The following is a 24911-nucleotide window of genomic DNA, read 5'->3' as shown; positions in this document are numbered from 1 at the left end:
CAAAGACGCGTGCGAAAAAATTGTGTGCACAGTGTACCACTCCCGGACCATCTTTCGGAAACGCAGGCCACCGTTACACGGCCGAGTTGCCGCCACAACTGGATCTCGACCGACGGAAGTACCCGGTCTAAATACCCTGTCAGCTGTACTTGGTCCTGTTCCCGATCGTCACCCAGTCCCCGGAAAGCCAGAAGCAGCAAGTCGACCAACGTTCGTCCCGGCCGCAATGATTTTCTGCACGTTAAGAAGAATAAAAGTTTACTATGCGCAAGTATTTTTGTTTTCTGTTTAAATAAATGTAAGGTCTTGTCTATATAAGCTGTTTTCTATAATTATGTGATGTCCTTGAGTGAATTTAGTCCGCTAGTTTGTTTTTATAAATTTGCCCAGAGACCACGTATTGAGGGAAGAAAGTCCACTAAGTGAAATTCTCCTGGAGACTGCAGAAAACGACCCAAATGCTCGTGTTGAAGTGTACCGTAAACCGTAGTTAAAGTGTGAGTCCGCGTAGAGTTCGTAAGATAGTCGAAAAACAAGTTGTAACAATTGGCGCCCAACGCAAAATCAAGAAAAGGTGATTTGCTTTCTAGACCGAAAGTAAATCCCCTTTTCGAACGGTCTCCCGGAGAAATTTCAGTAAACTAACGTTCACTTCAATAATCGCGAAGTCGTCGGATTGATAAGTGACCCAAAATCATTTCATTGAAAAGAGTGTTAGTGAATTTTCCGATTATTGCGAGTGATGATAAACTGTACAATAGCACCATCGCTCACAGTAACAGAACGGAGTCACAAAGTAGAATTCTAGGTAGAAATTGTCTTCAAGTGATCAAAACAAAATGCGAAAACAGTGTTGAAACGGATACGGTAGACCAGTGAATTGTCGCCACCAATTCATATTTGTTATGTATTATGTCTCGACAAACATATGATTACGGCCTAAAAGCCAACTGTCAAAATCCACTTTGAATGGAAATTCCAGACAAACCGTTACTAATCAAACACAGTTCACAACAGTTTATGGAAGAGAAAACTTTTCTCTTTCATTTACTACCAACATCTGCGATTGGCGTGTAACGGTTTGTCCGGAATTTCCATTCAAAGTGGATTTTGACAGTTGGCTTTTAGGCCGTAATCATATGTTTGTCGAGATGTAAATTGTTGTTTGTTGTTAGGTAAACTAATGTTGTAATATTTTCAGTATAGGGTGAAGTGTCATATTGTTGGTAGTGTAATTTTTTTAATGTAAATTTTTTTCGTCAATATATTATACATATATTATCAATATATTGAACGAAAATGGCTACTAGTCGGATTACTTTTGATCAAGCAAGTGCAATGATTGATGAGTGGTATTATGGGATGAGGGTTGATTATTTGCAGGATGACGAGCTCGACCATGAATTGGTGTCTCGTTCTGTTGTGTTGACCGGAGATCTCAGCTTGTCACGAAAGCGGAAATGGGTCCGAGACACACTGAAGTTGGAAAAGGAGGGTCAAGTGGATGCTACGTACAGAGTAAAAGGCGATGAGGGTAGGGAAATGGCAATATGTGTTGATAAATTTTCGGAAATTAGGCAAATGTTGGAAAATAGTGATGAGGAGGCAATCAAAAACCAATCTTTGGCACGTTTATTGCACATTGGTAAACGTGTCTCTGTAATCCTGACTAATTCGCGAGGATCACCAAACTTACACAGTAATCTACAGAATATGCTGGTGGATTTGGTGGAGATGGTAGAGGGATTGCAAAATAAATCGAAAGCATTGGTTGCGGGAACCGCAGGAACCGATGAAAATAATGGTTTTGTTATCCCTTCAACCCCGTGTGATACAGTTAGCGATTCGGAAGGTCAAAATGATGAACCAGTACCGAGGCCCCGAAGATCCTTTCTTAGTATGGAGGATCTGGAGTGGATCCATTCTCTACAAGCCAGAATATTCGATTTAGAAGCCGAACTTAAAAAAATCAAAGAAGGAAAGAATGTAGGTACACAAACTCTTTCTGACCCTGATCTACCCCGTTCCAATTTTCAAAATTCAAATTCGTTTAATTCTCCATTGTACCCTCACATTCCTTCGCAAATAACTAGTTACAGAAATCAACAAAATACAAATAACCCTATCCATCATATTCTTCATAATACAGATTTTCCCATTTTCTCACAAACTTCCAATAGAAATTTGGGACCAGAACCATTACCGGATAGAATTCGATACCCACAGTACCAAACTGCACCGCAATATTCGCAGTCAGTCCATAATCCAACATCAATACAAAACCCAATTTTTCATAATCAGTACTCAGTTCCGTATCATCATCGACACACTTTGCCTGTTTCAAAGTGGAACATTGGAAAGTACAGTGGAGATGATCAAGGTCTAAAGCTTAACGAGTTTCTAGAGCTCGTCCAAGCACTGAGTCATGCTGAGCAGATTTCAGAAAGAGAGTTGTTCGAATCAGCCATACACTTATTCACCGGGTCAGCCCTAAAGTGGTACATGACTCAAAGGTCCACGAACAGGCTTCTGAACTGGCAACACTTGGTGTTCGAACTTAGACGTACATACATGCATCCTGATCTGGACGCGCTTATAAAGATGAAAATCTATCAGCGACGTCAGCAGAAACACGAGTCTTTCCACGAATTTTATTTCGAAATGGAAAAACTGTTTCGCAGTATGAGCGAACAGATTCCAGATTACGAAAAAATCCAAATCTTACAGCAGAATATGCGCTTTGACTATAAGCGACAGTTAGCGTTCATTCCGATTGTAGATTTGCAGACTCTTGTGGCCTCGGGACAGAAGTTAGATTCGTTGAACTTCTCGGCCTACAACAAAGTTTTCGGGACCGAGAAGACGGTGAATACCGTTGAAGTACAAGAGAAGAAAGGAAAGAAGAAGGAAAAGAATAACCAGTTACAATCTCAGCCACAAGTGTCTGACGGAACTACAGCAGCAGTTTCGCAACATCACAACCAAAATAGGAATAACAATACCCAGTCCTATACTCAAGATTCTTCGAATCGATCAGGTCCGTCTTCTGCTCAAAACAACCAGAGATTTTCGAATTCCCACCCATCTTCAGGACCGTCGCATACTTCAAACCAACCACAAGCAGGGCCGTCTGCTACCTCCGTTCGTCCCCAACTTACCCTAGAGGAGGTTTTAAACAGGCATAACCCTCCGCCGATAAACACTTGCTTCAATTGCGGTAGAGTTGGCCACCACATGGCAATGTGTGATAAGTAGCGTGGTATTCTTTGCGCGAACTGTGGCCTTCGTGGATTCCCTACAAATTTCTGCCCGTTTTGTCTAAAAAACGGATCTCGAGCGAACGAAAATCGCCGTCCGCAACCCCCGAACGCGTAAATGTTTCACAGTCTAGCTGGCGGAGTCCTCCACCTTTCTGGGAGCCCGCAGCCTCGAAGTTGTACGAAAGGTCCGTCGATGTATGTCAAATTGTTTACCCATTCCCCAACGATAATCGACCTTACGCACGAGAAGTTTTCTAGCGGATGGTGACAGAGAATTTGTTTTCGGATGTCATCATAACACAAAAGGGCCATAACGCTTTTATATCGTTTGTTTCGTAACACAAAGAAAAATACACTACATCCATCAGCATTTTTGTCCATGCAATAGAATTCCTTGCCGAACGCCGACTGGTATCGAAAGACGGGAGACGCACTTTATTTTCATCGGCTCGTTGCATTCTACTCTTCATTTGATTCCACCAGCTCTGTGTTCCTCGACGTAATTAGTTTTGCTTTCCTGGAACTATTTTCCATCGTCAATAATATTATCAACATGCCTAAAAGTAAAAAAAAATCATCATTAACGATATACTTGCCAAGAAAACGGTCCAAAATTGCCAGCACCAAACAGTCCGTGTCTACCGTAATTGTTTTTGTTATGTTTTTGTCTTACCATCAAATTCGTCATCATTGCCTTGCGACGTACTTGATCCAGTTTTGACAGATAGCAGCATACATGTTGAAGTATGTGTGCGTAGATCTGTGCGATATTATTACGCTTAGTTCGAATGAGTCAACTCTGGGTATTTTCTAGTGAAAAATTGCAATCGTGAACCGGTTGGATTTTGGAAAATACCGTTTCGAGTTACTCATTCGATTTTACTCAAATCGCTGACTCTCGTGTGAGAGTTACAGCTGATTATTAGTTATAGGGCGCCCTAGATTTAGTTGTACCGTGAATAGGTTGATAAAAGTAGAGTGTGTGAGAGTGTGTACGAGGATTTGAGTGATTGTGGGGGAGAATGAAAGGCATAGAATGAATGAAAAAGTGTGTGAAAATTCTGTGGTCCAAGTAGGTACTTGAGACAGTACATGGAGTGGCGGAGATGAACAAGTTGATCTGATCTCCGTGCTCATAGTAAACACTGCAGATTACATTAATTGTGGTCAAAACTGATTTTGACAGGATAAACTAGTTTGTGATTTCGTTCAACGCTTGTGATGATGGCTGAAACCTTTAATCTGACGCAACAAAAAAATCGCGATATTGACACTTGGCAGGACATTTAATGTTTGATTGAAGGCACTATTCTTTCCGATTTTGACATTTATCCCTGCATATTGTCCGTGACAGAGAGTGGACAGGCTCACTCCTCTAAAGTCGCGTACTCGTAGGAAAGAGATCCTCTGGCCTTTGGAAAAATCATTTTACGAGTTAAAACTGACATTGGAGGAGAAGTAGTCGCATTCAACGTCGGCAGTACAGGATGAAAAAAAACACTTCGTTTTTTTACCCCGACTCCGGGAAGATTGTGACCTGTGTTTCGTTGGTCACAATAAATCCGTGGTCACTGGGCCTGCTTAATATAGACCCCTAGAAATTTTGTTATATTTGTAAATATTGTCAGTAAATGTCTAAAGCAGTCTGCTCACGAGGCAACAAGCAACAGGCAACATTTAGCTGAGACACAATGTTGCCGCTGGTTATTCACATGGGGCAACAATTGTATCGAGCAACATTTTTGGTTTTCTTCATTAGATGTCGCTTCTTTCGATGTCATGATAGTTAGCGCAATTCAGGCGTATCTATAACAGAACATTCCAGCAAACTTTAACCTTACTTATTTGACAGTTCGTAGAGGTTGTTTACATGAACGAGAAATGGTAGGGGAGACTGAGGACACTTGATCACATCATTGTAACTCAATGGCGGATCAGAATACATTAATCGAATACACTAGAAAGTTGCGTAGTTTTAACTAAACATAAATTTCTTTACCGCAAAATAATAAATTGGACCCTCGCTTAACTTTTAAACCAGGCTCACCAGTACGTTTAAACCTGGCTTAAGCGCTAAGCGAGAGTGAAGAAAACGGCCCTTAGAGTAACTAGATTGCGCTTAAATAGGTATCATCATCTTTGCTTCGTTCCTAAGAAGCAACACAGTTAAAATTTTTGCCAGGAAAATGTAAAATGCTCGCGTTTATGCGAAGCGAAAAGTCGATTAAAACATAAACTTATTCATCCCTTCACTTGAGACAATGCGTTGAATAGAGATAGCAGATACTGCTCTTACTAATGTGTTCAAATGGGTGGGATTAATAGAGGAGCTAAGATGAATTAGGGAGCAGTAACCGTATGTTACAAAAAAGCCACCTACTTTTCTCGGAGATGGTGGAACCAGGGATACCAGGCCTATTTTTCAAATGTTCTGTAGGGTTTTGACGTCTTACACATTTCATGAAAAAATGTCTTCATTTGTCTTCACCGACCAGGATTCTGAATCGGTTTCAGATTTTGAGCCAGAATTCTACCAGAAATCGGTCAGACAACCGAAAAAAAATTGTCTTCAAAATGAAAAACCCGTCTTCACAGCCTTTCAAATGTCTTCAAAATGAAGACATGTCTTCACATCTGGCATCGCTGGGTGGAACCGATTTTCACACAGTTCGTCTCAAATGAAAGGTACAACATTCCCATCGGCTGCTACTGATGTTTTTTATGGATCCGACTTTTGGTTCCCGATTTAAAGAGGAGAAATTTATATTTAAAATGTGAGCCTAATTCTAGGGGCCGCATCACTCTAAGAATGTATAACAAATTTGCATCAAATTAGAAAAAATGCATTTAATTTCCATTTTTGCATCAGCTTTGCACTCCCTCGCAGAAAAGTTTGTTTAACAAACGTCCTACGCTGATCCACTTTGTTCGACGTTTTGTTAAATGTAGGGCTAGTATTTCTGTAGGGTTTTGACGTCTTACACCTAACGCAAACAACATTGCACGCAACGCAAAATACACTATGAATTTCTATTTTGATGGAAATAAATGCATTTAATTTCGCTGATTTTTAAAAATGCATCACAAGTGATCTGCCCCTAGGCCTAATTGCTTTGATTTGTAGCTCAAGGTGCTAAGTGGCATTGAAAGTCTCTTTCGTCTCATTGGCCACCAGCGACGATTCCGGAAGCCCCGGTGAATGTATCCACATCCAGAATAGCAGTCACATCGGTTTTTCGGAGATCTAAACAGATTTGACCAAACTTAGTCTCAAATGAAAGCTGTTGCATCCCCATAGATCGATATCCCGATCCGACTTCCGGTCCGGATCTACGGCTTGTTGAGTGGGTTCGCATGATATATTTCCATTGTATAGATTGGCTGCAAATACGAATAGTCGAAACAAAAGGTGAAGTTCAGTAATGCTTGCTGTTTTATAAATCGGAACCAAAGAGAATAGGGAAAGAGACGAATAGTGTGAAGCCAAAAATACCCTATTGAGCAGACCAATCGTGCAATGTAAATAAACATTACTCATGCCTGAGTTGGAGGAGATAAGTATTGTACATCTATCAAAAAAGAAATTTGATTTTCGTCAGAATTTAGTTCAATCGTGATTGTGTAAGGTCCATTCTAGAGTATATGTATGAATAAAAACAAGCTTTAGAATTATTTCATCTCTTTGTTTCGAAATGCACATCGTTTGATAAACAAATCCAACGATCGACATAACGTTTGTTTTCAGAATATAATAGGAGTCATTTAAAGTGCTGCCTGTGGAAGCGGTTGCCAAAATTCTAGTGTTGAAATCATCATAAAGAGAGTGTTGCCGTTTTGACTGATTTTCACTCTTCGTCTCTTTCACTATTCTCTTTGATCGGAACCACACTGGTCTGGTGGTTCAGAGGACACTTGCCTCAAAAGCCCCTCGTCGTATCTTTGAGTCCCATCCACGACACAATAACAAAAACAAAGCCATATTTTTTGCTGTAACAGTAGGGGAGCCCGGGATAGTTGGCGGCTGGGGTAAGTTGGCGAAGCCCCCTTTTCTCCGCTTCCATTCGCCATATAGCACTGTCTCTCGTTGTGTACCTCAAGTAATGTGAAAAACATTTTCCAATGTGTTTATGTTTCATAACATTTTTATTTGTATAAGTTGTGGGCGATGTTGTGTTTTCGAGCATATTAAGTAAATTTTCTTAATTTTTTTTTATCATTTTGTGTTATCAAGGTGACAAATGATTACATTTTTCAATAGTGCGGCTTTCAGTATCCGTACGGATATTACACCTATCCACAAACGCATCGAAGTCACAATGCCGGTGTATTCAGACTGAAATATAATGGCAAAAGTCGGTTAATATACAGTTTTATTGAAAAGGCGTTCAGCATGTTCCATAAGGACCCTTGACGTAATTGAATTTCCTGGCGTATCGCAAAAGCCCCATAGATACCGCCAACTTAACCCGAGGTCGGGGTACGTTGGTGGGTTTTCCGCGTCATATATTTGTTTATGTAAAAACAAAAACAATGCCACAAGCATTCCAATTAAATTCAGAGATGTTGCCAACAGTCTGCTCTTTTATGCAGCGTGTTCTATTTTGCACGGTTTACCTAAATTAACCCTTTATAAGGCGGTGACAACTATATTGCCACCTTTTCGTTTCGTTCATAACACAGGAATATGAAGTGATAAGTGATATAATCATAGGAAATTTGTTATGAGCTAGGTAACTCTTCTTATTGCTTTTCATTAAGATAGAATGATAACTTTGAAATTGGTGAAGAGTTTTTTGAAAAACGATAATAAAATTTGCACAATTTTGAAAAAAAATGTTCTAAACCCTATAAGTAAGCTATTTTTGTCCAAAATCTTAGTTTATAGGTGGCAAAAATAAGAAAGAAAAAAATAAATTGAATTTAAAAAGGCGGCAGTATAGTTGCCAATGTTTAATATATTTCAAACAAATTGAATAATGAGACCTCGGATTACAGACGTATAGTCTAGAACGAAAGTTATTTAAAAACTTGTGTAAAGTTTCAAATAAATATGCGTTGACAATTGGTGTAGATACTTTATTACATAAAGGAGGAGGTATAAATATTTAAACTAGCAATTATAAAAATGATTACAAAAAACTGGCATGATGGCAGCTAGCATAAGCTATGCTTTGCTTCAGAAATAGAGTATCGTGAAACGTTTTTGCCGGGTGGTGGCAACTATATTACCATCTTTTTCAAAACAATTTTTATTACGAAATAAATGTAAATATATTCTAAACAAAGTGGAAGAACCGTGTTTTCATAAATATAACATTCATTAATAGTCCTGAACTCTGGACCTTATAAAGGGTTAAAGCGGTAAAAAGTGACAACTGAAAACACTGCCAACTAGCCCCGGTCTCTGGTACTGAAACAACACAATATTTCACAGTAAAGTCTAATGTTATGCTACAATACAAAAATCAACAAATTTTAACGTTTCTATAGCTAATTTCAATGTAAATTCAACTTACAGTGCAATAGGAATGAATGTGTTTTGACATTAAAAAATAATCTATTTTTCATATTGTTTCTCGGAAACAGCGAAATATAATTTTATTTTTTGTTTCATATTTGTAGCTTAGTAAAATTATCTATCGCCTGAAATTCTACTGTAAAGCTACTGGAAGAGCTATGCGTCAAACAGTAGGGGAGAGTGAGGACACTTGATCCTTGGGGATATTTGATTCCCTGGCCATCTCTTCTATTCTATACGCATAAAGTTATCACAATATAAAAAGAAAATGAAGTATTTGGTCGTTTAAAATGTTTAAAAAACAAATCTGAGATACTACATTTGGTTTTGAAAAATTGTATAATATTTTAGAAAATATGTGTTTCAATCCATCTCGAAGATTTTTTCACAAATTTTTTGAATGGTTGTATGAGATTGTCGAACTAATTATTTATTAATATTTTCAAGTATGATTACTTTCGAAGGGCAGTTGCCTAGAAAAACACTTTTTCGAATAAAGAGTTTCACTCCACATGCAAAAAAATTAAATTTTGTTCACCTCATACAACAGGTACCTTTGATCCCTGTAACAATGGGTGTGCTTGATCCCTATCATTAGTTCTCTCAAACACTTCCGAAATATATATATATATATATATATATATATATATATATATATATATATATATATATATATATATATATATATATATATATATATATATATATATATATATATATATATATATATATATATATATATATATATATATATATATATATATATATATATATATATATATATATATATATATATATATATATATATATATATATATATATATATATATATATATATATATATATATATATATATATATATATATATATATATATATATATATATATATATATATATATATATATATATATATATATATATATATATATATATATATATATATATATATATATATATATATATATATATATATATATATATATATATATATATATATATATATATATATATATATATATATATATATATATATATATATATATATATATATATATATATATATATATATATATATATATATATATATATATATATATATATATATATATATATATATATATATATATATATATATATATATATATATATATATATATATAATATATATAATTAGAAAAACATCATTTTCATATCATACCTGGTACTATTAATTGAACTAAAATGTTTTTTTCCGTGAACAAATGATTGTATAAATTATTGAAGGTTGAAAAAGCCAGTTAAACAGCATTGATTTACCGCAAATACTTGTCTTGACTTTCTACTGTGGTTAAAGCTTGTCGTGCATCTAAAAAGGTAGGCTTATTATTGAATTTGTCAGGATAGGTGGTTAGCTGAACTTTCGTATCCATAGGTCTTAGTGGGCTTTGTTTCTTTAGCCCTAGTAGGCGAGGGATCAAGTTACCACACGTTTTTACAAAAACCTCGTTATGGCATGATTTTCAAAACTGTTTATATTAGTGGCAGGACATAGTTTTCCGATTTACACAATATTCACAGCTCTTACAATTCGAATTGCCTACAAGTTGGCAAATTTTGCAATTGAAATTTTTATTTCATTAAAAAGTTATGAGTAAAAAACAAAAGTGGAATCAAGCGTACCCACTCTCCCCTAATAACCATAATATTTATTGTTTAATGATCGTTTGTAGGGTAAACACTATTGTTAAATTATATTCGAGCAGGCTTTACTTAGCTTGTCTTAAAATTGTTTCCAAATGGTTACTAACTTATTTGAAATATTTTTTTTAGGTAACCGATGCACATTCTTATTATTGGGAGACCCGGGGCTGTTAAGACTATGGGGGTAATTCGGACCCCCTTGATTTCTCAGAAAATTGTAAGACTCCTCAAAACAAAAATCATTATGATGGTAATACCGTGATTAAAGCAACAAATAAAAGTGAAAACCAAAATAACAGGAAAGTGGTTTGGAAAGCTTTAGGCTCCTATTTTATGGAATGATTTTCGTTTGGGTGAAAACACAGATATTTTCAAAACGCTCACCACTTTTTTTGTGAAATGAGCGTACGGGGCTATTCGGGCCCCCTATTCCATCAACCACCGTTCTGCGGCTTGCGGCTACGCATACGATTGCATACGCCACAGCAAAGAAAATACATGATGCGCCAATCGACAGCTGTGGCTAACCTGATTAAGTTTTTGTTGCAATTTTTTTTTGTTTCTTTAGGAGTTTCTCTAATAAATATTTCATAGGTAAACATAATTCCATTGAAAATAAAATTATAAAAAAGGCAAGCTAAATTTTCCCGTAGGAAGATTCGAGTTACCCCTACATTGTAAAAGGATGGAAAACGTAGTTTTGCAAATCGTCGCCTAGCGCTGCCATGGAGTGGTGCAAACTGTTATGGCACCAAAATGTAACTGAGGTTTCAAACTAACAATTAGGACCTTTAACCGATTAATGCTTTCACATCTATCCACCTAAAACGGCGATTTGCTGAGGTAGGTCCGAATAGCTCCGGGTTCCCCTTAATCATCTCTGGTAGTTCCGGAAGCCTGAGAGGCTGTAGCAAAATTCCAGAAATAATTGTATGTACTTTGGTTTCTAAGAAATATCTGAACCGGTTTCCATTAGAGGTGCGTGCCGCGCCGCCGATTTCAGGTAAAAATCGGCGGCGCGCCGGCGTCACGCCAATGTGCTTACTATTTTGACATGCAATCGTCGGAGCGGCGCGGCGGCGGCGTGGCGCACATCTCTAGTTTCCATAAACTTTGTCTCAAATTAAAAGTACATGTTCAGCCTACCGCGTACTAGCATTTATTATAATTAATATCACATTTACCTGCATTTTTAATGTTTGAATTCTTTAATTCTAGAATATTTGAATTTTTGAGTTATTGTATTATTGAATTATTGAATTATTGAATCATTGAATTAGTGAATTATTGAATTAGTGAATTATTGAATTATTGAATTATTGAATTATTGAATTATTGAATTATTGAATTATTGAATTATTGAATTATTGAATTATTGAATTATTGAATTATTGAATTTCTGAATTATTGAATTATTGAATTATTGAATTATTGAATTATTGAATTATTGAATTATTGAATTATTGAATTATTGAATTATTGAATTATTGAATTATTGAATTATTGAATTATTGAATTATTGAATTATTGAATTATTGAATTTTTGAACTATTGAATTTTTGAATTATTGAATTATTGAATTATTGAATTATTGAATTATTGAATTATTGAATTATTGAATTATTGAATTATTGAATTATTGAATTATTGAATTATTGAATTATTGAATTATTGAATTATTGAATTTTTGAACTATTGAATTTTTGAATTATTGAATTATTGAATTATTGAATTATTGAATTATTGAATTATTGAATTATTGAATTATTGAATTATTGAATTATTGAATTATTGAATTATTGAATTATTGAATATTTGAATTATTGAATTATCGAATTATTGAATTATTGAATTATTGAATTATTGAATTATTGAATCATTGAATTATTGAATTATTGAATTATTGAATTATTGAATTATTGAATTATTGAATTATTGAATTATTGAATTATTGAATTATTGAATTATTGAATTATTGAATTATTGAATTATTGAATTATTGAATTATTGAATTATTGAATTATTGAATTATTGAATTATTGAATTATTGAATTATTGAATTATTGAATTATTGAATTATTGAATTATTGAATTATCGAATTATTGAATTATCGAATTATTGAATTATTGATTTATTGAATTATTGAATTATTGAATTATTGAATTATCGAATTATTGAATTATTGAATTATTGAATTATTGAATTATTGAATTATTGAATTATTGAATTATTGAATTATTGAATTATTGAATTATTGAATTATTGAATTATTGAATTATTGAATTATTGAGTTATTGAATTATTGAATTATTGAATTATTGAATTATTGAATTATTGAATTATTGAATTATTGAATTATTGAATTATTGAATTATTGAATTATTGAATTATTGAATTATTGAATTATTGAATTATTGAATTATTGAATTATTGAATTATTGAATTATTGAATTATTGAATTATTGAATTATTGAATTATTGAATTATTGAATTATTGAATTATTGAATTATTGAATTATTGAATTATTGAATTATTGAATTATTGAATTATTGAATTATTGAATTATTGAATTATTGAATTATTGAATTATTGAATTATTGAATTATTGAATTATTGAATTATTGAATTATTGAATTATTGAATTATTGAATTATTGAATTATTGAATTATTGAATTATTGAATTATTGAATTAATGAATTATTGAATTATTGTTGAATTATTGAATTATTGAATTATTGAATTATTGAATTATTGAATTATTGAATTATTGAATTATTGAATTATTGAATTATTGAATTATTGAATTATTGAATTATTGAATTATTGAATTATTGAATTATTTTGAATTATTGAATTATTGAATTATTGAATTATTGAATTATTGAATTATTGAATTATTGAATTATTGAATTATTGAATTATTGAATTATTGAATTATTGAATTATTGAATTATTGTATTATTGAATTATTGAATTATTGAATTACAAAAAAACTAAACTAAATATATTATTACCCATTCCGTTCTCTTCAAACTTACGGGAAAACATATGCATCAAACAAAATGACGTCATGAACAAAGTTTGTTTACCGTTTGATGTCTCTACCTTGTTTCGATAATTGGCATGCTGCGACATCTTGCGGATAAAATGCATCCGCCCTCCCAAAGACAGCAACCGTGCACAGAAAAAGTGGCCTAGCAAATATTCAGGCTGAATATTTTCAGGCAACATTACAAGCGACAAACTTTTGTCAAAGCGTGGCGTGTCTTGTTATGTTGCCGCATGTGAATAGGTGGAACAAAATGTATAGTGAATATTCGAGGCAACATGTGGCGGACACATGTTGCCTGTTGCTTGTGACCTCGTGAGCAAACTGCTTAAAAATAACTATGACCGAACCGAAACAAAACTTATGGCTACATAAAGACCCATTACGTCATTAATGCTTTTCTTCTTCAAATCCTCTTGTTTTTGGCTCCATCGAAGAAAAATGACACCCGCACTCACACATAGAAAAAAAATGTACCCACCTGTATCCGTCTTGCGCTAAAGAGGGTTAAAACAGACCTTGCGAACATGTTCGCGATGGCCCCGTGGTGCTGATGCATGGTCCGTTATTAAATTTAGGTATTCGCGAATCTCAAATAAACGAGGTAATCGCTTCATATGTGTTAACCGAACATCCTTTCGAAGCTCTGTGAAAATGTTTTAAAAACATCAAAACTATGAGCCAAGAGTTTACTTGTGTTCGACGATGTTTGCTTGTAAGCTAGGATAGGATCCGCCAGCTCTGTCCCCTGTTTTTGAACCAATTCTGAACCAGCTCGTGATTGGATTGAAGTGACATAGGCAAACCTTCGGCTTGGAAACTAAAAGTACTAAAGGGCTGCTTGGAAGTGTTGTCATATTGTGATATCAAACATAAAACGACGATTGTTAACTGTGTTGATTTTTTTGTTTTTTCGAGATACCGCTTTATGAAGTGCAGGCATTATTTGGCAGACGAAATCAAACTTATTATCCAGAACTGAAGTTCCCGAGAGATCCGGTAGCGCGGTTATCGTGGATTCTGTTCTGTGTGCGGAATAATGCAAAAATGCCGCTTTTCGAAATCAACAGGATGTGTAACGTAAGTATGACAATATTTTGAACTTCATGTAAAAATTGTCTTTGTTCCAGTACCGAGTAAATTGGAAGTACTGAGCAAACAGGGAGAAAGTTATCCCAGAAGTCGCTTCTTGTTCTTCCTTTGGTAGTATCGATACAGTTGAATTTTACAGTTTTCAACTGAATCGATCATCGGTGTAAATAGGAGCGTGTATTTTCTACTGCTGTTTTCTCCGAAACGATAATTGTCCCATGTTGCTTTTTGGTCATTTTCACTTTTTTTAATCAAACAGTCCTTTTTGATGTATATTTTCAGAAAACACATCCAATTCATAAAGTTTGTTCGAAGACTTCGTGAAAAAATACCAAGTCTGTTTGTCCCATTGTTGATATTCTACGCATAATTGTCCCACTAACAAAAAATCCCAAAAAAGTGCGCAATAAAAAAATAATTACGTAGCGTTTAGTTAAGAAGTTCATTACGCTAGATGTCGGGCACTGAAAAAATTGATGGAAAAATACAGGATCATTAAAAAAGAGATGGCAGTGGCAATATTAATAACAGTAGTGAGAACAATCCTGTAAAGCTCTTCATTACTATCGTCGCTTGCATAACATGGCGAACGCATCTAGGATAATGAGCCTATTTTCGCAATGATTCTATTATCACGCTACCCATTTGAAGCCGTTGGTTAGTGCAGCGTTTGCTATCTTTGTTCAACAAATTGGATCAAATGGTAGGGCGACAATTGGAGCACTCGATTGGAACTTTAGTTGCGATCAAACACTAGCATTTCATCGTTTTTAGGCCATTTGTGTTATTAGATTGGTTCTTAAGAACGAAGCAAGGTTGTGAATGCCAAATTAATGCACTCCATCGAGTGTAGGCAGAGTAATTAATAATCTTGTGAGGTACCCTTCTAAATAGAGTAAAAATAGGTACTTTACCCTATTTCCAATTTTGATGAAGCAACAAATCTCCCGAGTAACAGAAAAACTCACGACATACACTTTTGTAAAAAAATGAGTTATGGGCATCATTTACATAGATCGTTATGGGACTGATATGCGTAGAACTTTCCGGTTTCCGCTCGATTTCTCGGCATAACAGTCCCACTTAACATTTTTCTTAAAAACTAACGTTAATTGAATCTCTATAATAAAAAACTGGGCTGATTATATTGAAAACGATTGCCATGAACGTAATTTTGGACAATAAAGCTTTATTTGTTACACCGTATCCCTCCAGATGGCTAATACAATTTTCATCTTCAATCGCGTTTTTCTCAGTTGCCAGTTTTGCAACATGGGACAATTGGGCGTAGAACGGCAGTGTAGTACTGGAACAAACCTATACATTGCTCCAAAACAAAAATTAAACCTTGCAGAAAAGTAGTTTTAGAATATTTAAAATAAATCCGAACAGAGAAGATTATTCTTGTGACAGAGGTTGCTTGGCTCAGAAAGCAACTTACAAAAATGAAGAGGCATGAAGATATTTTTCGTAATGTCCAACAACGAATATATATATTATTTTGTTTTTCTGCATTCCGATGGAAAAAAACGTTATGATCATTTAAATGCGGATATAAAGACTAAATCTTTGATTTTTCCAGAAGCATGAAATTGGTACATAATATAGAATATTTTAATCAGAACAAATATACGACCGAAACAAAACAAATATTTTGGCAACATTGGTCGAGTGGGGTATGTCGTTTTCAACAGGGATTAGTAAAATATAAGAAGAAGCCAGCTGGCGGATCCTATCCTAGCTTGTAAGCTAGGATAGGATTCGCCAGCTGGCTTCTTCTTATATTTTACTAATCCCTGTTGAAAACGACATACCCCCACTCGACCAATGTTGCCAAAATATTTGTTTTGTTTCGGTCGTATATTTGTTCTGATTAAAATATTCTATATTATGTACCAATTTCATACTTCTGGAAAAATCAAAGGATTAGTCTTTATATCCGCCTTTAAACGATCATAACGTTTTTTTCCATCGGAATACAGCAAAACAAAACAATATAATCCTATTTACACCGATGATCGATTCAGTTGAAAACTGTAAAATTCAACTGTATCGATAATACCAATGGAAGAACAAGAAGCGACTTCCGGGATAACTTTCTCCCTGTTTGCTCAGTACTTCCAATTTACTCGGTACTGGAACAAAGACAATTTTTACATGAAGTTCAAAATCTTTTCATACTTACGCTACACAGCCTGTTGATTTCGAAAAGAGGCTGGCTGGCGGATTTCCACTTTTTTCCGCACACAGAACAGAATCGTCTGCCAAATAATGCCTGCACTTCATAATTACAGACGGATGTTATAGAAAGAAAGCGGTATCTCGAGAAAAAAAAATCAACACAGTTAACAATCGTCGTTTTATGTTTGATATTACAATATGACAACACTTCCAAGCAGCCCTTTAGTACTTCTAGTTTCCAAGCCGAAGGTTTGCCTATGTCACTTTCGTCCAATCACGAGCTGGTTCAGAATTGGTTCAAAAACAGGGGACAGAGCTGACGGATCCTATCCTAGCTTGTAAGCTTCGCCAGAACTATTTTTTTTTTGAGGTCGCTAGCCGTGCATTGAAGAATGCCTAAAACTCTGAACTAGGCCCCGTCGAGTCCAGTCCGTCATCTGTCCGTCTCGTCCTGTCGTGTCTGGGGCTTCCAGGTTACATGCATTCACCAGACGAGACTAGCTTATGTCAGCTTAATTGTGCACTGGTTTCGTAGAATCGAGGCGATCATCGAAATGATAGATCCTACGAGTGAATGCACTTGGCCCAGTCACCTGTCGAACTTTGTATGTTTGCATGTGTGAATGTTTATGTGTGTATGGGAAGTGTTGCATGTTGAGATATGTGTGATACCTGTAAATAATATGTTAATGCATGATGTTAAAATAAGACATGTGTAATATGCTACTTACAGTTTGTTGTTCGTTCCTACTTATCTGATTCAATTGAGTATGAAAGTACATCTCAATTTTTCTAAAACCTGGCGACGTCTGATGGCAGCGAATAGTCATTGTTGACAGCAATGTTGCCCTTTTATGTTAAATTATCTCGGAGAAGTCATCAGAGGAATATGACGCATGAGATCGAAAATAAATAAAATAAAATAAAGAGTAGAGTTAGTACTGTTATTGAATATTAATTGAACAACACATGTACTGCCGCTAGAAGCATAACTGTCCCATGTGCTATGGGAAACCCTATACACATGGGACAATTATGCTTCTAGCGGCAGTGTACCATGCAATAAAACTACTTGGAATCGTCCAAATGCCAGAAAATGGTATATATTTACCATTAACGACAATTAACTCCGTTAGAAGTTTCTCATGCTATGCTGGACGGGAATGGATGATTGACGTGCATCGGTAAATCAATCGTACCTTCATTTATCCAATCCGAATGAATCGAATCGAATGCACGAATTGAACACCAGTAAAAAGTGACCAACGAATCCCAAGAAGGATCACCCACTATTCCATCATTTAAGCCAGTTCTGCATCCATTCCCTGGTCCACATGTCACAAATACTCAGACGCCCACATACACAGATAGACACACGGCTAGCACACAATTGTATACTAGTACCAAAAACTACAATTATTACAACACAACACAACTAATAGGGTTCTACTGTTATTTTTTTAATGCGCCTGTGCACGTTGCCGAGGTCGACCGATAAATCGACACACAATGACTTCCACTGCGAGCCGTGCTCACAAAGACTGCCGTTAAGCTGTTGAACAATGTCTGCAAACACAGCCCACAGAAAAAGTCAATCCACGGCGAGCCGCCAATCGGCCACGCCAGTGTGCACAGGCTCTTAGTTGACTGTTAGTTTGGGCTGGTGCAGAGTATGAAAAAAACACAAAACATAAAAAAGGCCCATAAGCCCTCTCGGTCTCCTCGATGCACCACTATCGAGGCGCAATGCAATAACCATCCTAAAGCAGGTGTCTGCTCAAATATGCTTGAAGATGTTTGCAATACCGTCAAACCCGTCAACCTAGGAGAGGGTGTAAGCTTCGCCAGAACTATTTCGAACATTAAAAACAAACTAGAAAGAAAGCTCGCATTCGTCGAACGCAAAGATCAGTTTACCCCTAAATGTTCGAAATATTTGTGTCAAACTCATCGATTGCATGTGGTATGTTCGAGAGTGCATATCGTAAAGCAATCATTTCATTTTGCGAATTTTTTCTGCCCTGATGACAAGTGTACTGCCGCTAGAAGCATAATTGTCCCATGTGTATAGGGTTTCCCATAGCACATGGGACAGTTATGCTTCTAGCGGCAGTGTACCAGCAAATGAGGAGAACATAGAAAATTATAAGATTTATTTAAAATGTTGTAAGTAATGATAAGAAACTGGAAAATAAATGTTTTACAAAAAAAAAGTTAGAGGCATTTAAAGACAAATAAGTCAATTTCAGAAAAAGTACAATAACTCTGTAACGGCTGAGATTTGATGATATGTGTAGAACATTTTTTCTCCCAAATGTGATTCTCTATCACCCCTCGATTCTTAACCATGAACTAACACGGTTGAATGAGATTCGGGTGAATGACATTCGGTTTTATGTGACATACGGGCAAATGCCATGTCGATACACAGCTTTCGGGCGAACGTCATTCGGGCAATCATATATAATATACTATGTTAATACCTCTTATCGATCTCATCCATATCAGTCAACACCTTTTTGATTCGCTTTTCTGTTGATCCAAGCTCATTACGGCAGTTATTTAATTGACGTTTACGATCTTCCACAGATATTTCCTGTAAAGCTTGAACCAGCTCATCTTTTCGCCGAAAAAGATTATTTGTTAATAAATTCTCCAATTTGTTTTTAGTGACTTCCAAGCTCATGCGTGCAGTAAAAGCTTCTTTGTTTTCTTGATTAAGCTTACGAATTTCGTCGTTTAGTTGATCTACTTCATGTTGATCTTGCACCGACAATTGTGACATAAGTTCTTGATGCAATTCATTCTCTAATCCATCCTTAGTGCTGTTCATGGCTTCTAAATTTGCCTTGCATTGTGCCAAAGATCGCTCTTTCGGATTCCTGAACCGCTCGATTCTAGTCAACTCGTCTTTCATTAATCGTATATCGGCTTGAATTTTTTCAAATGCGTCCTTGGACTTTCCTTGTTTGGTTTCAGTTTTTTGCATTTCCGAAACTACACTGTTAATACTAGTTTCCGTCTGCTTCAATTCTGTTTTGAATCCATTCAGTTCCTTTTCCAAATCATCAATCATCTGTAAATATTCGGATCGCTTTTTTTGCATTTCTAATCTAGAACGTGAAGTATTGAAGTATCCTAAAAATACACAACAAATTGCAATAATATTGCTACAGTTCATATGCAGTATTGAAATAACCAATGAAAAAGCAAAATGTTTCAATCAGCGTGGCAAAAAAGACTATTGATTGTTATTTCCACTATTACAACCTAACACAACCCTACCCAGGAAGGGTATGAATGAAGACTGGTTGTACATATGCCCACAATATCTCTTGGGTAGATTTTAAGAAAATGTACGCGTGAAATATGAGTCTCCCGGCAATGACAATAAATCGGATGGTATTATTTTTGTATTTTAATTTCGGAAATCATTCATAAGAAGGAAGTGATGGCGTTACCAAAAAAAAGTTGCGAGCACTCCTCGGTATGAGCTTATGTAAGCTCACATCGAGGGGTGTGTGCAACTGTTTACAGGTAGCGCCATCACAAGGATAATTATTGTGTAAAAACTACTTCTACTTTTTGCACTAGGGGAAAGTGAGGCAATATCGCCATGTGGGGCGAGTTGAGCACCCCCGTTTTACAAAAATCTATGAACAATTTTCGATTTTTTTGTTTGCACGAATGCTCCGTCAATCACCATTAGATGATGTAATACTTCAATTGCGACAAAAAAACAAATCCTAAAGCACGAAAAATACAAAAATCTGATGGGATGTCAAAGAACTGAAAATGTTATAAGATTCAAGCTATATGAAATAAGCATTCGCATGACGTGTGTGTGCGGTAATTGAAAAATGCAAACATCTTCAGAATATTTATCGTCTTTCTAAGTATTTTAAACATAAAAATAACTTAACAAGACTTTGTAGTTCCCTCAAATTTTTTTGCGAAAATAGCCCTACGGCATGGGGCAAAATGAGCAGCCCGCAAATCTCATATGAGTTCATGCATTAAATTCCGTAAAGTTATCCATATGTATACGTTTTATACCTGAAGCTACTACGAACGATGAATAATAATATTTGCTTGAGAAAATTACTCGCAAAAATATGAATTAAGCAAAATGGAAATTTGATTCTAATAGTTACGAAAATGATGGTTAAAAACTAAAAGATGAATTTCATAGGCAACTAAATGTCACTAAATCAATGGAAAATATGATTCTTAATAATTAAAAGTGAAATAAATTTGAAATTTTGTAATAAAATATAATATTTTGCGACATGACCATATTGCCCCTTAAGATTGCTCATATTGCCCCACAAGCTTTTTACCAAGCCAAAAATCGATCATTGCAAAAAACGATTATTTTCAAAGATTTTTAATTTTCTTCAGCATGTTTAGTAACTGCGTGTGAAGAATATGTTTTACTGTACCAGTAGAGGGCAATTTGGGATTATTTGAATGTTTTTCTGCAGCTATATTTGCCTTCAACCTTAAGGTGCTCATATTGCCTCACTTTCCCCTATACTTTTTTTTAATTTGAGAAACACCTAAGTAAAAAAATTATTACCTCCGGTCAAGCATCCTTTGGAAGAAACTTGATCACCCTCTAACGTAACACAATCCAACCCTGTACTTTTAGCTAGTTCTGTAGCGCGCTCCAAATTCCGGCAAATTAAAGTTTTGCCAAAAATATATCTTAACGCCTTGTCATATTGTTCTACGTACTTTAGCTTAGAAATCATTGGAATTGAATCAGGATCCTCTGGATAGTCGTGTACACGAACTTGCAAGCGATTCAACGGCATAAATGTTACTTCACCTGGAAGCTTCAACTTGTTCATTTCTTTCAGAATCTGAGTTCCTACTCGATCTGATTCTACAATGTGATGGAACAATCTATTACCAGCAGTTACTTCTACCGCTGTATATATAGATTTGTCACAATTAAAATTTTCAATCACTGGACCGTAGTACGCATTTGCGATTTCGGCATATTGACCGCCACGTTGCGAGAAATTTTCAAGAACTTTTCGAACAGAATCACGCCCATTAAGTATTGGTTTACCTGCCATTGATCGCAAAGCTTGATCTGCCTTAACTAGCTCTTCTTTATTTCCTGATACAGTTTGTGTTACTTGTGTTTCTTTCTTCCATATGTCATTCCGAATAGTTTGAAAATGATCTTTTTTTTTTTTTAGGTCATAATAATGCTTGTTATGTTCGTCTATCTGAACTCGTAGTTGCTCAAAAGCTTCACTATGCTCCTCAATTTTTTTCTCCAATTCTTTTTGCTTCATAGCATCTCTTTTCAAATCTTCCTGTAACTTATTTTGATGAGCAATTTTATCTTTAATTTGTTTGTTTAGTGACTTCAACTCCCCTTGAATCCACTTATCCCGTTCTTCCTTGGAGGAAAATTGAGAGCCTCGACCTTGTTTAGCATATAACTCTTTGCGCTTTTGTTCTTTTAGATTGAGTTCACGGGAGCATTCCTCTTCCTTTCTGCGCATCGCTTCGTATCGAGGGCGAACAGATTCCAATTCTTTTTCCTTTTCGGCAATAGTTATCTTCAACCGGTCTAATTCTTGTTCAGCTCTTTCTTTCGATTTGTTGTCTCCTTGCACTTCATCCGTGAGATCAGAAATTGTCAAATCTAATTTTGTTTTCTCACGGAGTAATTGTTGGTGTTCAGTTGTTAGCACCGATTTTTCATCTTTTGTCGTTATAACATCTTTTTTTGCATCTTTAAGCAACTTTTGCACATTTTTTGTTTTTTCTTGGGCTCTCTGGATATCCTGAGCATACATCTTTTGTTTGTCCCCAGAACTTTTTCTTTGTGATTCGAGCTCGTCAAGTAGTTTCTTATTTTCTTTCATTTCAGTTTCATGAATGATATATTCAAGTGTGCGGCGAGCTTTGTCCCATTTTTGATACTCCTTGAGCTCTTCTTTTTCTTCTTCCAATGTTTTTAATCTGTCTTCGATAGTTTTTAAAAACTCGGTAATTTTTTCCACTTTCCCTTCTGTCTCCTTTAAAATGTTCATCGACTCCTCTTTACGTTCATCATAAACTCTAGTTCCGGCAACCTCACGCAGCAATTTAAGTCGATGTGAATCCGGAGCAGTGGCCATTTGATTGATTTTTCCCTGCTTCACGATGTAATAAGGGTTTGAATTGGAAAATCCAGCGGATTCCAACAAATTAACGACTTCCGATCGAGGCACTACTTTCTTGTTGAGAAAGAATTGATCTTTTTTGGCGCCAATCACACGACGAAGAAAGATTTCATCCTTGTCAATCTGAAATCATAGAATACATGTTAGAGAATTGACTTATGGACACCTAAAAATATTATCTACCGGAACTCGATTATCAGTATTATCGAAAATAATCTCCACATATGCTGACATTGCGCGAGCACCTGTTCCTTCGTGCAGCAATGCTTGACGTTGCTCTGGTCTCAAATGCGTAAATTCATCGCTGAGAACAAATTGGATAGCTAAAACGACATGACAGAATATCGAGTTGTTTTTATAAACATCTTTATAGCGGAACTATTGGTAACTTCTGTTTATCTTTATTAACTAAGTTGTTAGTCTATTATTAGGTACTATTTTTGAATCTGTACTTATTACATATGCGTTTGAGACATTTGAATGGAGGCTACCCAAAAAAACGACATAACAAGGAGTGACCGAATCCGACCGCATCTGTTATCATTGTCATTGTCATTTCTCAGCCCACACCGTGGCAGACGTTCATCCGCCCATCTAGACTCTGTCAAGATGAGGACCTACAAAGCCAAACTGTTCGTATGTGCTAGTCCGTATAGCACACCAGTTTCTTCCACGAGCAGGCGCCGGCTGTTAACCAGTCCCACAAGTTTCAGATACATTACATAGAGGATAGTTGGAGACAGAAAATGAAGAGATAGTAAAGAGATTTTGGTTTGCTGAAACGAGACAAGAAAAGCAAAATAATTGTGATCAGTTTTTTTTTTTTTTTTTTTTTTTTTTTTTATCGGGCAGATGGGATTGCAGCTTAACGTAACGTCAAGTTCTCTATTTTGTCTGGTCCAATGTATCCTGCTCCTAACAACGCGTGCTAAGTCGTCAGTGATGCAATTAAAACTTCGCATTGATTCCGCTTCTATTTTCTTCCTGATCTCCTCATGGGTCCCCTAGGTCAGAAGCGGATCAATCGACTGTTAAGTAAATTAGAGATCGCAGTCAGCCGTGATGTCCGCGAATTTCATACATACATACAAACTATTTGGCGCAAGTTCAGAGCGTGTAACGTCGTGTCATCTAGTCTGTCATCCTATGGAAAATAATCCTACCATCGCCTTGGGGTCAACGTCATATTGGCAAATTTTGCATTGAATCCGCTTCTGTCTCTTCCTAATCTCCTTTTTGTCTCCTAGGTCCGAAGCAGATCAATCGACTATTAATTGAAACGGTAAACATACTAGCAGTATTAGTCCTTACTCGCGAATACTTTTCCTTCAACTGTGCTGTTCTTCTCTATCTTATAACATAACTCGATTATCCCTGTTCTAGTCAATATACATATTCATTACATTATGGACCGGGCAAATCCTTAATTTTCTATTATTATTATCCTGAGTAGCTATACCAGTGAAGGTATTTTAGGATTTCGCAAAAAGAATCTCTGCCAATAAAGGCGTAATAAATATTTATCCACTATTAACCATAAAGTTTGCTCGAACCGAATGTCCGCCTGGTTCGACTCGAATAGACCACACCGACCCGAAAGGGTTGCTTATCATTTCTGAGAGCCGGTGTGCTTGGTCGAGTTTAGTAATCATAAGAACAAGTCCTGAATAATTAACTATCTCTTAGGTGCCAGTCCTGCACTCCTTTCCTGAACTAGCCTCATACTCACGATCAAAAGAGTCGACAACTAGTAGGATCCACATGTCCCCCACCCAAGTGAATTGATCAACTTGCAAGTAGGAGCACATATCTACCAACCAGCCAAGAAGACTTCCGAATCAATGAGAAAGGACCATGCCAGTCGAAGGCAACAGGCCCAGCGCCATCTCGTACAGTGTCATTGTCATTTCTCAAGATGAGAACCTACAAAGCCTAACTG

The 24911-nt window shown here is 35.7% G+C and overlaps 1 protein-coding gene across 4 annotated transcripts in view; it reads right to left on the bottom strand.

Annotated features, from left to right (window-relative positions):
• Positions 1 to 24911, bottom strand: part of LOC131681307 (structural maintenance of chromosomes protein 3) — a 324030-nt gene that overhangs the window by 215318 nt on the left and 83801 nt on the right. For all 4 annotated transcript variants that reach the window (XR_009303916.1, XM_058962271.1, XM_058962083.1 and 1 more), the window contains exons 3-5: positions 23156 to 23295; positions 21364 to 23095; positions 19268 to 19922 (exon numbers count right to left, since the gene is read on the bottom strand). Coding sequence is in view for 3 of the 4 variants with exons in the window: in XM_058962271.1 (XP_058818254.1) it covers positions 19268 to 19922; positions 21364 to 23095; positions 23156 to 23295 (2527 nt within the window). In the remaining variant the exon portion in view is untranslated. The remainder of the gene's footprint in view (positions 1 to 19267; positions 19923 to 21363; positions 23096 to 23155; positions 23296 to 24911) is intronic.

Source organism: Topomyia yanbarensis, chromosome 1 (assembly GCF_030247195.1).
Source record: "Topomyia yanbarensis strain Yona2022 chromosome 1, ASM3024719v1, whole genome shotgun sequence".
Lineage (NCBI taxonomy): Eukaryota > Metazoa > Arthropoda > Insecta > Diptera > Culicidae > Topomyia > Topomyia yanbarensis.
Note: the sequence above shows the minus strand (reverse complement) of the source record. Positions and strands in the feature narration are given on the sequence as shown.